Source organism: Rhyacophila brunnea, unplaced genomic scaffold (assembly GCF_057557595.1).
Source record: "Rhyacophila brunnea isolate RB1 unplaced genomic scaffold, BYU_Rbru_1.0 scaffold_19, whole genome shotgun sequence".
Classification (NCBI taxonomy): domain Eukaryota; kingdom Metazoa; phylum Arthropoda; class Insecta; order Trichoptera; family Rhyacophilidae; genus Rhyacophila; species Rhyacophila brunnea.
Window position 1 is genome coordinate 31,392,031 of NW_028232848.1, and position 19,153 is coordinate 31,411,183.

General features: G+C 30.8%; 1 protein-coding gene across 1 annotated transcript in view; it reads right to left on the reverse strand.

The window, feature by feature from the left end:
* Positions 1 to 17,392: 17,392 nt before the first annotated feature.
* LOC147072909 (neuroendocrine convertase 1-like) overlaps positions 17,393 to 19,153 on the reverse strand; it is a 141,015-nt gene continuing 139,254 nt past the window's right edge. Inside the window, exon 17 of the mRNA XM_085945891.1 lies at positions 17,393 to 18,075. Coding sequence (XP_085802017.1) covers positions 17,581 to 18,075 — 495 coding nt within the window. The 3' untranslated portion in view covers positions 17,393 to 17,580. The remainder of the gene's footprint in view (positions 18,076 to 19,153) is intronic.

The following is a 19,153-nucleotide window of genomic DNA, read 5'->3' on the forward strand; positions in this document are numbered from 1 at the left end:
GTAACAAAATAAAAAAAAAATGAAAGAAATTATTACGTATATCTATGTATTTCTGATAGATACTATTTTTTGAATATGGAATAAAATAATAACATTGTTTTGAATGTAAAGTATTTTCGTGACAATATTATAATACTGAAACGAATGAAATTATTATAGTATGTAGTATATGCATTTAATCGAATATTGTATATTTACTTGTCTACATTGTTAATGTATTGAAATAATAATTAATAACGACGTATTTAAATGCTTTATAAACAAACAAGTTTACTTACCCTTTTCTAATTGAAGTAGGTTTTCATCAAAAACACTTATTAAATATTAAGTCTCTCAAAAGTTAAACAAAAACAATAATTTTATTATTTATAATAAATTATTGCACAAGCCAAAGTAAGTGAAAACCTCCCACTAGGTATTTGCGACCGTCACAAGTTGATTCGAAGTATGAAGCCTTCAAAGAATACGCGGCGTAATAAGCACCAATCAACCGATTTCGTAATAGTTATAACTGAGAGGCTGTATGAAACCGGAAAGCCTTCGATAAGCTCCCCGAAATGCTACTGCGGTCGTAGCCGTCGGGATACTGTGAGCTGAGGCGTAGCACGCGGTGCTTTATCGTAGACCCTCTACGGTCGGCGTAGAAGAGATCGTATTATGCTCTGTCCCTCTCGCCAGACGAGAACTCGGATTACTTTATCATTACAAATTGTTGCACCGTAGTGCGTTTACATCAGAAACTTCAATTATACATTTATAATTGCATATGATGATATGATATTAATTTATAAAATTAACTTAAGAGTATAATATTATTATATCATTTTATCAGAGAACGCGTACGTGCTACCTATGTTCCTGTTTGGCTGTGAGACATGGCATCTTACTAAGCTTCAAAGGTCTCGGCTTTCGAGCTTTGAGAATCGATGTCTCCTCTGAATCTTAGGGGTACATTGGTACGACCGCGTTATAAAAACTCGAATTTGTGAACGGACACAGCAGACTTCGGCGATTGAGGTAATCACAAAGAGACATTTTACGTGGCTGGGACATGTGTTCCGGATGCCGCCAAAGAGTGCGACATTTCGTACCCTTGTGGCACAGCATCAAGGGTTCCGTCGTCGTGGCCGGCTCCCCCTTACCCTACAGCGGTGTTACAAAAGCGATCTACGCGGTGTAGGTCTGCATGGCAGGATGCGTAAAAGTTGGCGATGGATCGAGGGAAGTGGCGTTAACTTGTGATTGGTCTATACCCCAATGCTGGGTCGTGGCAGGGTGAAAGAAGAAGAAGAAAGAAGAAGAATGTAATATTTTTTGGGCAGTTGGGACATAGGTACATGAGAAATTATGTACAAAACAATGTGTATTCGTAGACCTGGTTCTATAACATAAATATAGACCTACCAAACCACCCCGTACCACACCAAGTTTTAATAAAACGCAATGAAGTAGTTACCCCAAATTGATGTCGCTACGGACTCAAGTGTTCTTTGACTGAGTTTACATGACTTTTACAAGTGCACAAGTGAATAATAATAATTGTTAACTGTTCCTAAGACTGGTATATTTGGGAAATGTTCGTGTTTAAGTCATGTAATTATTCGCTATCCTTAAATGTTAATTGATAACTAGCGGGAAAATATTTGTCTAGTATACAGTCATGGGATTCCTTCTTAACACATCAGTTTCTTGTTTGAATCAAACGCTCATAAAAAAAAATGTGGTTTTTGAGAGATGGAATATTGATCGTTATATAATATGTGGTTAAATAATTTATACACATTTGAGGTTAATTATATTCTTCTCTATTCCTTCACACATTGGAATCCAGTGACATCACAAAGCAGATAATTAAGCGAAAACAGCAAATATTGAGAGGAGCATAGATAAAATTTCTATAGACTAGGTCAGGGTTGGCGAACCTTTTTACGTACGCGTGCCAAAATTTCCCAAATAATATTTTTCGACTATCTGACGTGCCAAGCAGTTTTTCATGGTGAAAAAAAAAGTTTTTTAAACTTTTCTAAAAAAATAGTTTTTAATAGTTCTATTAAAAAAGTTTAAAGATTACAATTGAGTTCTTGATATTCTATCTTTCACCGTATTTCTAGCCGAAGGCATGTCTTTTATTCTTTGATTTTTTTTTCTTTTCAAATTAGTTAAAGAGATCGTGGAAGCATTTAAATCACTCTTCTTTCATAATATTATATTCTCAATCGCTGAACGGTTTTACATTTTTAGAGATTATGTTTGAGGCTAAATAACAAGCAGTTATTATATTTGAATGACTGCCGATAATTGATTTCATAAGGTTTATTGATTGAGTATATTTATTTTTAGTTCCTAAATCCTAAGAACCGACCTATGAAATTGTATTTCATAGCATATTTACATTAAACGTCATGATTATTCTTGTAAAGGATTTGCTTGCAATTTTTTATACAATGCGATTTGTCATTTATGCATGAATTTCGTCGTTTCCGTTTACGCATCGATTGGTAAACATAATTTGAAAATTCGAAGAAAATAGGCATGGCTGTAGACATTATTTAAAAAAATAGAAGTAAGTAAGCACCTGCTTACATATATTTATTTGTAAAAAACATTTTTTTAATATCTATATATAAATTAGTAATTTCTTTTCTCTTTAAAATGAAACATTCGCGTGCCATCCAAAATCATCTCGCGTGCCACTAGTGGCACGCGTGCCATAGGTTCGCCATCCCTGCACTAGGTAGATATAGAATATAGTAAGAAGGAACTACGTTAAAATGATTGAGCATAATAATACGTAAAATGTATTTTCAAACGATTACAGATTACAGTAGTTAATCAATAAAATAGTGATAAAAATGCTATGATGTATTCTAAAAGTTAACTATCTTGGTTACATGTAAATTGTACGTAAAACATTTCACCATAGCACAGTTCGAGTGCTTAAAGTCAGACAACGTTATCTACAAAAAAGGGTTTTTTTTTGAGATAACGTTTTTTTATATTTACGGCTTTATGATAGTCAAACAACGTTATGTCAATCTTTTCTAATTTCTTATTAAATCTTCAGTAAAGTTTAACGTTTACTACATAGGTTACCCTTGTTTTCATATTTTTTTGAAACAATCCCTATAAATTTTAACATCATCATAAGCAAGATAAATGTACAATACACAATAAATTATAAAATATTAACATTTGGTTTTAAATAAACATTTCCCTTGTTGAGTTACAAGAATCTAAAATAACGATTTTTGGCTCTCCTGTAAAGTTGCACTTTTGTAGATAGTGTTGTTTGACATTAAGCCCTCGAGTTCGCCGTGAGCTTTCTATCGGAAAGAGATGACCGTATACTATACGGTCTCCAATTTTATTAGATTCAAAATTAACATTAATTTGATTTTCATAGCCGATTTTGGCAAAACTCATGAATTCAGGAATGAAAACCAAACCTAACCTAATCGAACTTAGCCTAAACTACCTTAACCTAACCTAACAAATAATCCAGTATATCGGCTATTTTCAAAATTTGTTTGCCGCTGGCTTCCTGTAAGCCGACAAGAACCGTGTTTTATTTAGACGTGAATTTTATCTCAGTAAGTACTATACGACCCAAAGAGGTTGGACGGTTTTTAATATACGACCATATATTTTCGGTTCAACATTTCACGGTGAAGTTTGATACGGCGAACTGCATACGTACAAATTTCCCGACACGAACTATCTTGAGGTATGAAGAAATAGCTAAATAGATATTTTGACAAAAACCATACCTAACTTATAATGAAGATTTGAAAAAATATTTACATTTGTGAGTGATACTTCGATCACCACTGCAACATGGTGAATTGTGGTATAGCAAACTGCATACGTACAATTTTCCGGATACGGAAATCAAATGGATGTCATAATTATTTTGAAATAGCATTTCTCACGATATTATTTATTATTTTGAAAGTCACTCTGAATACAAAATTTATTTCTAAAGATATTTAACAAGCCGAAAAAATATGACTGCCGTCATGACGTATTCATAATGGAAATTGATTTTAAATTGAAATATATTCGTTCACTACGTGTGCGGGTCTGTCACTGAGTGAAACATGCGGTTACGTTTTGCTACTAAAATTTAATAACAACGCATGCGGAGGTACAAACAAAATCACATTTTGAAGGGTTATAAAATTTAATGTGACTAGGTAGAAAATGTTCCTTGTAAATAATTGATTCATAATATTTTTCTAAACCAGACATTGACATTTTAGCTGTAAATTATAATTGATTTAAGGTTTCTACTACTCCATATTTTTTTGCGAGCTGAGCTTCACCTTTTGGTATCTTTAGGCAATATGCGCACGAATACAGTTAATTCGTGCTTATAAAGCAGTTTAACACAATAAAGAAGGTTAAAATATTATTTCCTAAATAAAGGATCAGTTATAAAAACAGCATCATGAAACATCACATCTATCCTGCAACTGGGTATCACAAAGACCGCAGAGTTACGAGTAATATTGGCGGGAACATGATAACTGAATTGCAAATGAACACACGAATAAGTAAGAAGAAATGCATTAAAAGAGCAATTACTCTTCGGGTGGACAAGAATTCCATTGAAAGTATAACCAGAGGAAAATGAGTTTGATTGTCATTATCAAAAAAAAATCCATATGTCTTCAAGTATAACAATCTATTATGGACTGAATTATTCAACTTCAACATGTGGACGGACTTGTAAAGACTCCAAATAATGCTGGAATATTCTAGAATGATACAAACACTGTACACAGCAATCGGATATTCTCGAATGATCTTGAAACCTTCATAGCAAAACCAAGCATTATGCTAGCTATAGCACTGATGTTAATAATATTATGCTGAATGAAAGTGAACTTTGCATCACACAATAAACTCAAATCCTTTACCTCAGTAACTCTACTCAGTATTATACGAGACAATGTACATGGGAACAATAAGGAGTGCTTTAAATGACTGAATATCAAAAGCTTTATTTTGCATTAATTATTTCTCTACACACATATATAATATAATATATATTATTATATAATATATTAATTTATCACAAACAAAATAAAATAAGAAAAAATTGCAATACGTGAAGCCTATAAAACAATTTAATGTTAGGGATATGTTTGCATATTTCTACACAATAAATCAATGTCGGATTCAATATTAAAAATGGTAATTAACAGTAAATCTCTGTTGAATGGCATGAACTGTGCTTATTTTTAAAAATATGAGTACCTAATGAAGAAAATGCTGTTTTACATGGTATGTTGTACGCCCAGCTTATGCGTCGGCTTATAATATTGTGGTTACGGGTTCCAATCCTGGGTCTGGCAAATATACAAATTGTTTTTCAATTTGTGTTTGGAATCAAGAGTATGAATCTGATAGGTTGAGCAAGTGGCTAATATCAATTTCTCGTAAAAAATCTGTTATTACAAACTTTCAATCTATGGAGGCCTATTAATTGTAATGCTCTTATTAGCGTCGGACATGGTCAGAAAAATGCTGTCGCAAAATGAATTGTGGTTACCAATGGTAATTTTGCAATGAAATGATATTTTTGATGACGTCATTACATTTCACTTACAGCTCCTAACTCCTAATATCGATCAATTTATATTTTAAGGATTTAGCAATCGGCGTTGTTATCCAATTGTAATTTTGTTCCTCAATCATGTTTGGGAAATATTAAAAAAAAATATTAAAATACTCATTTGTAGTTATACCGAAATATTTGCGGTCCTCTCAGAAGAGTTTGGAAAGCACTGGTTTAAACTGTCAAAAAGTGCTATGTTTTAACAATCCCCCCCATCTTGGCTGTGTTAACTTTTAGAGCGAGATAGACAGTTTTGACAGTTTAGACGGCTAACTCATTGTAACAATTATAACATCTCAATACATACATATAATAAACTACCGTCGATAGTCGCCGATAACCGCATGGTGTATTTAGAATAGACCCACAGGACCGGTTTGATATGTAGAGCCAACGATGAGGTTTATATTCACTTTCAATCTAATTATTTTAAGGTTCCTACATGCTTTAACTGACTTATTCACAAATGAAATAAATTAATAACTGAGAACCAATAATAATCACATAAACACCCATTATGACACATTTAATCCATGACAGATAATGTCTAATACATCAATACACTAGTATATAATATACTATTAATCACCGATACAACAAATTTGTGAGTGACCAGGCTTGAAAAGTTAAATGTTCTATAAATATGCCTTAATACACTGTTTTGGGGAAAATATTATTTTCTATATTTAAAGTAAACTGACTCCCATGCACGCTTGCGTGTTAAAGGTTTGTATCAGTTTTATTCAAATTTAATGGCCCGTCATTCGTTATTATTGAGTAGAACGAGATTTATTTTTGATACAGAAAAGTTTATAGTATCTGGTCGATTATTCTATAAACAAGCCTGAACTTAAAAATAAGCCTTGTGAAATTATACGATAAAAATTAAACAAACAAATTTACAGAACGTCTGGAATGATAATTAATTGTCGATAAAAGATGTTTACCCACTTAATTTTGTGTGATCAATATTTAATATTAGATAAAAATATTCTTAAATATTATTTTAGTTAAGGGGGGACATGCTCAGCGTATATCAAAATGGGGCTTTTATTCTATTTTCAAAGCATGATCCTGGACATAACAACATACGGCCGTAGCCATAAATTGACAAACTAAAACTGAAGTAGGGAGTAAGAACATGTTAACGCGCGTGTTTGAACATGTACCTAACCGAAAAAAAAAATCTTTTTTTTTAACGGTACATGTTCAAACACGCGCGTTATAATGATCTTACTCCCTACTTCAGTTTTAGTTTGTCAATTTATGGCTACGGCCGTATGTTGTAGCTTAACCACTAGGGAATGCCAAAAGAAATGGCGTATTTCAAAAAAATACTATCTTATTCTTAGGTCAATAATTATTATAAAGCAATCATTATTCGTAAGATTTTTATCACATTTGAATGGTCAAAAATATAGCTTATAATCAGTATCTTTAGAATTATCTTCCAATATGTTAATCTTGCCGATTTTTTGAATAATAAAATGCCAAATTCTTGTCAAATTTGGGATCACAGAGATTATCAATATAATTTTTTATCGTAAATATTTTACTATAATAATGTCAATATAAATTATACTGATGGTTTTATAAATGCTTTTAAAAATTAATAAATATAAAAAATCTTAACACCACTGCACATTTATGTACTGAAATATGACTATATTCTAAAACATTAGAGCTCTCGAGAGGTTTAAAAGAATACTATTTTATGTAATAAAAATACTTTATGCAGTCATCAAATGTTTAAAATAAATATAAAGGATAATAAGGCTTCAAAATTATATAAATAGATTATCTACAACGTTTAAGGAATGTCCAGGATCATGCTTTGAAAATAGAATGAAAGCTCCATTTTGACCCACGCTGAGCACGTCCGCCCTTAAGTGCTTATAGTAAACAAAAAAAATATTAAACACAATTTAGTTTCTTTTAATTTTTTTAATAAATGTTTATCTATTGTTATCATAATAAAATAATAATAATATATAAAATAACCAGTCTGTATTCTCTTGATGGAAATCGATTTTACAATAATATAACATACTAACACGTAACTGTGTCACACCCCAGTGTTGGGGCATAGGGTAAACAATGTTACGCCACTTTTCTCGGTCCATCGCTACGCCTCCAGCCTCCCACCATGTGATACCTGCAGTGCGTAGATCGTCTTTGTAGCACCGGTGCAAGGGCAGAGAGTTTTTATAGTGAAATTGGAATCCGCTTGGGTGAGGCGGTGTCTAGATTCAGCCAACTTGGAGTATTCTGTGAGGACCAAATGTATTCTTTTCAAACCGGTTGTGCCTCATCACTTTTCCCAACAGAAATTTGAATCTCATGAATACAGAAGCAGTATCACTATTTTAGTTATTTTTATATTATTATATTATTATTAAAGAATAATATATCCATACATATTCCAAGGCTGAAGCGATTATAACGTCGGGATATCCATGATGTTATATAAACTTAAAAAAACAATCTTGAAATGTTTATATCTCAGTCAAACATCAAAGCGTTTTTGTGTATTGAAATGTGTCTGAAAGAATGTAATATGTAAGTTTAAATTATCACACTACATGGTTGAAGCTTACACGTAATATTATTATTATGTACCAACCCATTATGATTATTAAACGTATTTTACAACGTTTTTATTAAGTCGTATTCTTATTTTTCCGGTGGTTGTTTATCCAGTACAAATCTTACAATCGATTTTTAATTAACTTCCCGACTAGCTAGACATTTGAAACTTTTAGAATATATCAGAACACGATGCCAATGCATTTTTTAAATACTTTTAGACATCTTTAAGTAGAATTGAATTCATTTTCGTTAATTCTGTTTTGTATGAAAAATTATTTCGGAAGAAAATCCAATCTACTATTATTGGTTGCTAGGGGTCTGGGGTCCAAGCATCTAAATTATTTTTATATACGTGCGTTACTATAGAAATCAATATGAATGTTAAAATGACATTTCAGTATTATTTCTATCAAGTACATTTTTTTTGATCGTATAAGCTAATCAAGTCAAGTTTATATTATTCAACAAAAAAATTAAAAACGTTGTATATAAAAAGATCTTTATATCTTGTAATTATTTTATTTTTATTTTTATAATCATTCATGTTATATAAATGTAATAACAGAAACAATCGACGAATAATTACTTCTATAAATAAAAATGCGACTGAAGCGATTAAAAAGTCAGGATGTCTATCATTTTCTGTAAACGTAAAAATGAAGAAAAACCCAGAAAAGGAGAGAGATGAGGTCGGTTGTTAGGATACAAAAATAAACAAGGTCCTTGTACTATATTATTCATCACTGTATCATTGTATTGTGGGTATCTCAAAGAGTATCCAAGTTCAAAACTAAAACATTTACAGAATCATCGAAAGCCAAATATATTTTCAACTTTAAATAGATTTTGTTTATATTATATTATAAAAGCATGTCCAACTTAAAGTAGACTGTGGTTTACTATTCAACACCAAAACTAGTATTGATTTACCTCACAAAATTTCATTATAATTTTTAAACTTATTTGGTTGATGATGCTGAGACGTTACAAAATAAACTAAAAGATCTCTTGTCTTTCAGAACCACAAACAAATACTCAATTTCCCATTCGTCTATCATTATACTGTGCAAAGTGCCTACTGCATGGCGGGAAGGAGATACTCCACCTAAGTTTAAAACTCGAGGGGTCACATCTTCTCTTTATTTCACTCCTGTGGCAAGTTGTGAGTGATGAACTACGAATTAAGTGATACGAAGACGTCACTTGGGTTTCTTCATGGTTAACTTCAAAACGACTTTCTCGTTAGGTACCTGGCATGGAAATCAAAATATTTTTTTTTAATTAACTATTTTTTTATTCAACGAATAATTCACAGACTTTAAAAATGTAACATTCTAATTATTGAACATACATAATTTTGAAAACACTTCTGAGAACATAATATATTGTAACCAATAGAAAAAAGTATTTTGGAAAAAAGTAAGACACACCTTCAGTGAAAAGCTGTTATTTAAAATTTGTCGCAATTGAGTATGGCTTCTTTAGCATAGTGTTCTATATGCGTGGGCATGATTCCCGAGAGATGCAGGTACGATTCCTGCGGGGTGTCTTACCTTTTTCAAAAAGATTTTTTCTATTGGTTATAATATATTTTCTCAGAAGTGTTTTCAAAATTATGTATGTAAAATATGATTTTTTTGGGCTTCCCCTTCAACATTTCTATGAAATAAATTACCAACACTTTTCCTAGTTCCATTGCCCATGAATGATGCTATTTTAAGGTGCGTATCTACTAAAAATATTGATAGTATATATTATACTCGTAAGTTATTTACTACGTGTTTTAAATATTACAAATATTAAAAAAGCGTTTTTATATCTGATCATTTGCTTAGGTGATAAGGTTTTAACCGTATTTTATTGTATTAAATTGCTATATAAACAGTAATAAATTGTATTTATTGTCAGTGTGTATTTGTCATTGGTGCATAAAGATAATGAGAGGCAAATACCGGGTCGCAAAAAATGACTAAAATGGTATAGTACAAAACTCAAATCAATTAGAATTAAAAGCCGACAATGGCCGAGGGGCATACGCGTCGGCTTATAATATAGTGGTTCCCAGATTTGAATCCTGGGTCTGGAAAATACACAGACTGTTTTTAAATGTGTGTATGGACCTAATATATAGCATGTGGCTAATATCCATATCTCGTAAAAACAAAATTATGTTAATACAAACCTCTACTTGAAGGCCCATATGCTGTTGTTAGGACCGGATTTGGTTAAAAAAAGATTATATATTGTAAAAAGAATGTGGGGCTTATCTAATATTACTGTTAAAACATTCTACTGAGTATTATGTCAATTTGAATCACTGTATTACTTCATGTTTTCAGTTTAAATTTCTGATAGTCAGGGGCTTATAGAATTAAGCTTAAATAACATTCGAGAAACATGTACAGAAGAAAGTACCTTTCAAATGGGTTTCACTCAGACGTTGAAAATGGGGACTACGTTTATTGTCCCGTGAACAATACGCATACGTGATGCTAACGTAACGAGAAACCCTTTTAAACCTGTGTTAGTTTGCAAAATTATCTCGATGATTCTCGGGAATTTATTGTAAAAACACTATTGTAGTCTTTTATAAGCGAAGCCGATTTAAAGGGACCCATTTCAACGTTTTACTGTCTAAAAATTTTATGAAATGATAATAAATCTATTATTATTAATGGTGCTAAAACTGTCTGCAATATTACTTTCCACAATCTCATCTCCCTTACTTTGGGACGTCAATTTGATATACTGAGACTTTGGACGTATTTTTTTACTCATTCAGTCACCAGGGTTTTGATATTCCCGCGCGTTGTCTGGCCAACGGCTTTGTTACGAAATGCCGATGAATACATTGTTGAGCAATTTCCACTTTATGATGATCAAAGACGAGCGGTCCTTGAAAATTTAAGAATTCAAATTATCAATTACCATACATATATATATAAAAAAATAAAATCTTTAAATGTTTATAGCTCAGTCAAACATCTAAGCGTTTTTTAATTTACAAAAGTTTCTGAAAAAATGTAACCTGCGTGTATGCATTATAATAGCACATGGTTGAAGCTGATTATGAACATAATTTTTTTTTTTTTTTAATATTATAACGACCCAGAATTTTTTTCAAAATCTTCGCACCCATCAACTTTTTCCAACAGAATTTAGAATCTTCTAATATTAAAAAAAATGTTTTGTCATTAGAGTTGAGAAATAACCGGTGAATTAAATACATTCATACGGACGTATTTCTGCAAACAAGATCCAACCCACACGTGCAACATTTTCAGAAAATTCAATATTTGAGTTAAGATTGATTTAAAATGATGTGTGACTATTTGATTTTGTTAAAGAATCCCGTCAGTTGTTTAAATTAAATAATCACAAATCATATTTTTTAAATTAATTATCCCTCAAATATTCAATTTTCTCAAAATGTTATATGTGTGGGTTGGATCTTGTTTGCAGAAATACGTCCACCTATTCCATAAACTTTTAATGAATAAAAATGGGACTGAAGTGATTGAAAAGTCAGGGTGTCCATATTTTTATATATACATAAAAAATAATATTGAGAAGTTTATAGCTCAGCCAAACATCAAAGTATTTTTGTGAATCAACTACTAAATGAAAGATTTTTTTAAACTCGAAATTATTTAAAGTGAAAGTCGCCCATTGCAAAAACGTAAAGAGACTGATGCGTCAAAGATCTTAAAACAAGCATTAGACTAACAACGCCTTGAAAATAACCCGTTACAAGATATAAAAGTGTAGTCGTGCTGGAATTGATCTGTATTAAATCGATATTATGCAGTTTTCTGTTTTAACAATTTAAAGTTGTACAACTATTCAATTCTATATCCATGAATAAAACAATTATTGTATCCAAACAATTTTGAAGTTCTACGCAAAAATACAGTCTATTTTTAATGAAGGTATGCATATTCAGTAGACTGTAGAGTATACTGTAGTAAAATACTTACTACAGTTTAATTGTAGTTCAAAATTTATTAGTTTTAACTTGCTACATAATAATGATCAGAGGTCAGAACGTGGTCTGCGGGCGTTTTTAATTATAGATATTGTTTTATTAAGTACCTACATAGTTTACAATATTGTATTATGGATTGGTTATTCATCTTCTTTGACCATGTCCGATTCAATAAGATCATGGGCCTCCACAGAGTGGAGGTTTGTATTAACAGATTTAGTTTTTACGAGAAATGGATGTCAGCCACTTGCTCAACCTATTAGATCCATACTCTGACTCATACACAAATTGAACAATATTATGTGAACTTGCCAGAACCAGGATTCGAACCTAGAACCCACGACGCTATATGCCGTCGCTTATACATTGTCATTGGTTTGGTGAGGCAGAAATTGGTCCAGTGGGTCTATTCTATACTTATCGAACACTAAATTGATAAATAGTATCAAACTTAGGGTAGGTTTGTATCAAAATATTAGCACTTATTGTAACAATTACACGAAGCTGGTTTTTATTGTTGCAATAAGTGCGATATTTTAACAGCACCTATCTTGCTGCTGTTAAAATATCGCACTTATTGCAACAATAAAAACCAGTTTCGTGTAATTGTTACAATAAGTGCTAATATTTTGATACAAACCTACCCTAAGTTTGATAATATTTATCACTTTAGCGGTCGATAAGCATAGAATAGACCCACTGGGGTATATATGTTATCCAGTGGGTTTTTGAAAGAAAAAAAATGGATACTTGAAATACATTATTTATTTATTACAACCATAGATTACCGGGTATTTTGGTTGAAATCGTAATAGATGGCCCGTGTGACGTATTAATTCCAAGATGGCGGCCGCTCTAAATATTGATAAGAAAAATCAATCATTTTTTTAGTTAGGTCAACCAACGGGACCAATCACGGACGAATAAGTACAGTAAGAATATAAAAATAAAAGAGTATGTGAGATGGTCCCAATTACAAGTGGACACAAAAACATAATACAATTATTAAATGAAACAAATCAAAAAAATAAAAATAGAAAAATACTAAACAATCAAAAAAAAGTCATCATGAGTCGTAAATTTTGGGGGAACTTAATTTAGAAGAAGGAAGCGAATAAAACAGTAAGTCATATTCTATTAGGTACTGTAAAAATTCGGTCTGGTCTCTAGTAAAGTTATAATATAATGTTTGAATGTGTAGACATGAAAAAGAAAATGTGAGGACAAGTATTCACTCTGGGTACGTCAAACTTAATTTTTGACAGTAATTGTGAGCAATATGAATAATTATTAATTAATTTAAAAACAAAAATACGGTCAGATATACGAGTATTACGCTGGATTTCGAAAGATTGGATTTTAAATGTTTCATTTGGGAAGAATAATTAGGTAAGTGATCATAATAATTCATTTCACAAGCGTTTTATAATTTTTTTTTATTTACAAGAAAAATAAACAATAAGGGTCCTTAAATGTCTTTATATCTTATATTGTTAAGTAGTTCTAACAATATAACAAGCCAAACCTTTTTTGAACACGTCTAACGGATTTAAAAAATGTTGCTTAAACCACAATCACTGCTAATCTTTAAAGTACATTTAACCCATATTTAAATAATAATAATTACCACATTTAAATAATACATTTAAGTAATACGACGATATGTCTGAGAAGAATTCTGCAGTTTTTTTGACATATTGTCAGGCGCGGACCGGACAGACTGGAGTGAAAGAGCTGACTGGGGGGGAGGGGGGGCACCATCCATTTTGCCCTGAGAGAAGCGGAAGATCGAGAAGGATGGAAAGTCTTGGTCGCTCAAAGGATGGCAAATTTTAATGTGGTCACGATCCTCAGCCATGAGTGCACGACCAAGAAGAAGAAATAAACCGTTAATTATATCTAATGATCAACGACTCCAAACGTGCCAGTCGCGGTGTTAGCCCTAAATGAGTTTTAAGCTCATGGTTGAAAATAGCGAATTTGGGAACATTGAGGAGCTAACCTATTTTGATTATTTCAAAACTAGGAATTTTAAAATACAACAATCTGATAATATGACAGCGAAGTATAAAGTTTCACAGTATTTTCAGGTTGGTAGTATTGACAAAAGAATATTAAGTTACTATTTTATTTATGTTTATTTTCTACTCAGGGTTAATACTTGTTACAAAAGAGATAATGTTACTAGTATACTTTTGAGCCGAGGCTCTGATGTTATTTTCTGAAAACCATGTTCACAATATCATGTTTATAAAACATCAAGAATTGAAATCGTTAGCGTCTCGGAATGGATATATAACAAAACATCGCGAACGACAACTTGGGCGGATGAAAACAGATAATAACATGTTTCTTGAGAAAAAATGTTTCTAAAAAATATTTTATTTTCCTACACATTTGTTCAAGATTATAGTTGGAAAACCAGCTGTGTTGGAAAGCTATTATGCTTCATGTTACAATCATGAGTAGGCATATTACGTTTGTTCAATTTAATCACATATTATATTAAAATAGTAAGGGGTATTTTCCGATATATATGTAACCATTCCAAATTCAAAACGCATTTTTCTGATATCCACTCATTTAATACCTTAATTCCATAGATATAAGCTGGCTTGAGACTGGGTCGATTGTTTGGGCCCCACATCAATTGGAATACGACCTTATGGTGAAGCGAGTTCAAAATATTTTTTTGAAACTCCTTTTCTTGAGATTGTATAGATTCTATCAGTGGCTTTATCCAACTGGATTTATCTTAGGTATGCTTACATTTTTTTTGATCATGTCCGCTCCTAATAAGATTATATGGAGGTTTGTATTAAAAGATTTTGTTTTTATGAGAAATGGATGTCAGTCACTTGCCCAATCTGTTAGGTCCATGCCTTGACTAAAAAACAAATTGAAAAACCATATGTGTATTTGTCAGACCCAGGATTCGAACCTGGGAACCACAAAATTATGTGCCGATGCTTAAGTTGCTCGGTCATCACTGAAGTTGAAACACTGGAAGATATTATCTGTATTTGGCCACTTTTTTCCCAACGTATACGCGATGTAAATGAGAACTCGGCCATTATTGCTAGTATTGACTTGTGTGTCCGTGATAATTATCGTATAAATCGAGAACATTCGTTGTTTGTTCTCCCAAGGTGCAGAACTAACCTGCTATTGGTGATGCTAATTGGGAGGGAAATAACTCTGTGCAACCAAATCGCTTCGGATATTGATAGATTATGCTTACGCGATGATGATCATTATAGGTGGGTGTTGTTTTATAAATTCTTATATTAGGGTCTACTTAGCTCATTCAGTGAACTTCAATATATTTACGTAAAGTATATTTTTTTATTTACTATTATTTATAATGTTTTCTAATACTGCATAAATTTATTTATTTTTAAACTGTTTTAATAATATTTTTTTATTTTTAAATGCCATGTTATAAACATTTTAAATTTATAATTTGTAAAGTTCACTATTAACTCCAAAACCCTATCATGAAGTGTAGTTTGACTGTTTGTTGTATTATTGATTACAAAATAACGAAAAAGATATATTGTATTTATAACATAATTATACATTGGGTTGATCAATCAGCTTATAAAAAAGTTTCAAAATAAATCACAATTAAAAGTGATTGTCAAATTTGTCTCCAATTTTTTAAAGTTTTACAATCTTTTAAGTTTGGGAAAACATATTGTAAATTATAGAGCATACCTTTAAGAGAAGATTTTTTTGAATAAACACGAAACCAATAAAAATAAATGGCGGAGATATGAAAAATAACATTTCCAGTGTACACAATGTAAATGATATTTCAAGAAAAGATTTTTGTAATCGTATTTTTATGTAAAATATAAATTGACATTTAAAAAACGAATCTAAAATTACCAACACATATTAGCTTTTGGAGATTATCTTATAAGATAATATAATTTTAACATAATAACCTTTCAATATTTAAGTTTATTGTTTTAAATAGAATACAATAAAAAAAATATAATTCTCCAGTCACGGAATTGTTTGCTAAGAGAAATAAATCGACTGTAGAAGGGAAAAAGACGTAGTCCACACAAATCAAATGTTACAGGAGGCACAAAAACGTTTTTTGTTATCGTTTTCGGTCAACGTGAAAATATAAAAGTGCATGATAATTAATAATTTGGTTTTTATATGCATAATCTGATATTAATTATTTAGTTAATCTAACAAAAACGATAGTTAAGTCGTTATTCCCACATTTTCTACTTTTTTTAAATTTCCAGCTAAATTAATTTAGATAATAAATTGGCATGTGCAGCTTACATCCTTTGGAAACAACGTGTATTTAGTCATGTACAACGTTATTATCCAATAAAATCTATTTTGAAAAAACTGAAGGTTACGTCCTTTTTCCTTTCTACAGTCGAAATCATAACTCTTACATATTTCCCAGCTTTCAGGTATTTATAATTAATAATATATACGGTTGAAAAATAAGGAAACCACAGTAATTAGTAAATTTAAAGATGCGTGCGATAACTAATTAACGTCCTAATTAATATTTGATCAGAAAGAAATACAATAATCATGTTTCTTGTGTAAATATTTAATATCAGATTATACGCTTGAAAATTTCAATGAGAATAATGTAGCATTCAAAAATTTATTTTCATCTTTAAAATGAGTTCTTTAAAAATATGCATTTTAGTAATTTTCTAATTACAACAATTTAATGATATAATAATCGCACATATATACGATACTATATATACAATAATGAGAAGCCAACTATATTAATTCTATTAAGAAAATAAGTAATGTACTATGGAGGCACTATATAGGCCATATAAGCACTGGAGTCATCCAGGACTTCAAAACCGTCATCCAGGCTTATTTTCAACTCTCTCACCCCAGTCGGTCACACTAAGCCTTTCTGCATCAATTTTGGTTGTTGTTTGCTCATTTCCTCACTGGATCGCCAAAATGCTGAGTAGGTAATCTGCTCGAGTTTCTTCATAAACTTTATAGAGGCCGCTGGTTTAATTGCGTCTAAGAATGTGACTAACTGTCCATCTGAATTTTCGATTTCTCAATATATTAACAATTTTAAGGTAAAATTTCTCGATGAGGCTGTATAATTGGTATATAATAATATATATTATAACTTAATAAATTATATGTATATATATAATTCAATAGAAACTATGTGATTTTTTGACACAGAAGTATTTTATTGTACAATAGTTGAACATTATATAATTTTGATATACAAATTTACTTAGGTATGGAGAAAAATATATACCTACTTATATATAATATTTTTTTGTTTAGGTACTTTGTAAAACACTGTAATATAATATAGGTATGTATAGTTCTATCTCGAAAATATAATTAATACCTTCATTTAGAAGAAGTATTTTTTAATAAGTGATTGAGGATTTTCCTGCGAATCACTTACCCTGAAATTGTGATGATGGACTCGATTTAATAGTCTCTCATCTTCCATGGAATCAGGCATACCTTCAGAAATCATGCTATCCTGGAAGTCAATATCCTGATAATTACCTTTACTGACATCAAACAAATCGTTCAAATACTTGAAGATAAAACTGCCTTCTATTCCATCATTGAACAATTCAGTACTAGAAGTTTTTGCTTTGGAAGTAATCTTCTCTGTTGGAATTAATGATTTAATATTTGACGCGTCTTTATCAAGGAGCGGTGTGTTGATTTCAATGTCAGAAAAGCCAGCACGATCAATACTCCCAGATAGTTTGTTCGTGTTGTATTCATCAGAATATTTAATTGGGTAATTTTTCATGTAAGTCGGTTTTGTTTTCGTGCCGTGCAGAATGAGTTTTAATGGTCCAACTTTTCCAATGTTCCCAGGGGGTCCGATCTGAAAAATAGACGAAAATTGGCAACGTTAAACTGGTATTTTCATAATAAAAAAACGCCAAAAAATAAAAATGAACGATTGATGAAAAATTTACAAAATATTCTGGATTTTTATTTTTCACACAGCCAGCAGCAGGTATAGTGACTATTATACAAATATGTAAATAAATCAAAGAAAGGGGTTTTAATGTTTGCCGAAATATTTCATAATATAATAATAAATTGGACTAACAAAAAAAACTTTTTTTAATATTTGAAAATACCCGAATTGCTTAGATGATTACATACATGGTTACCTATAAGGTACACTAGTACATACAATATCTGAACACTAAAATTGGTATTTTTTTCAGAAAAGGCTATAGACATCGTTAAAAGTTTGTAAACAATATAGTCGTTCGCTATTTTAATTATATTTTTAATTTGGTATTACGTCCAACTACTAGGTTAAGTAATTTTATATGCATATATATTTGATTCATAAACACAGAACTATTTTATGATTGTTTATTGTTTTATGTCTATTTTAATTTTTCATGATAGTATGGCTTTATTATTTTGGTAGTTTAATGTTTATTGCGGACAAACACAGTATGTGAGGAATGATTATTTAATTCAGAGATTATTTTTTGTGAACTGCAATCGCTGCATATCGATGAGGTGACTTGACGGAGTGTCGAAATATTACAATAAACATCAAATAATTGTATTTAAAGTGAAACCAATATAATAATAATAAATAAAAATATATAATATAATTAAAAAAACAAAATAAATATATAATAAAATGTTTTTTTTTATTCAGATTGAACAAAAATACAAAACATCACGCAATGCGTATTTTGGAATGAAATATTTCCAAGACGTCAGAGTGAACAACAATATTCATAAATATAAACAAAATTTACTGTAATATATTTACAGGATGATTGGTAGCTACATGCTTTGTGTAGATAAATTATTTTTCGATATGAGTCATTTTATTTGATGGAAGTTCATATTAGAAGTCATTCATGAATATTTATTTACATTTTTTTTAATACAGTGTTATTGCTGTACGATTTTACATGTGGTATTTA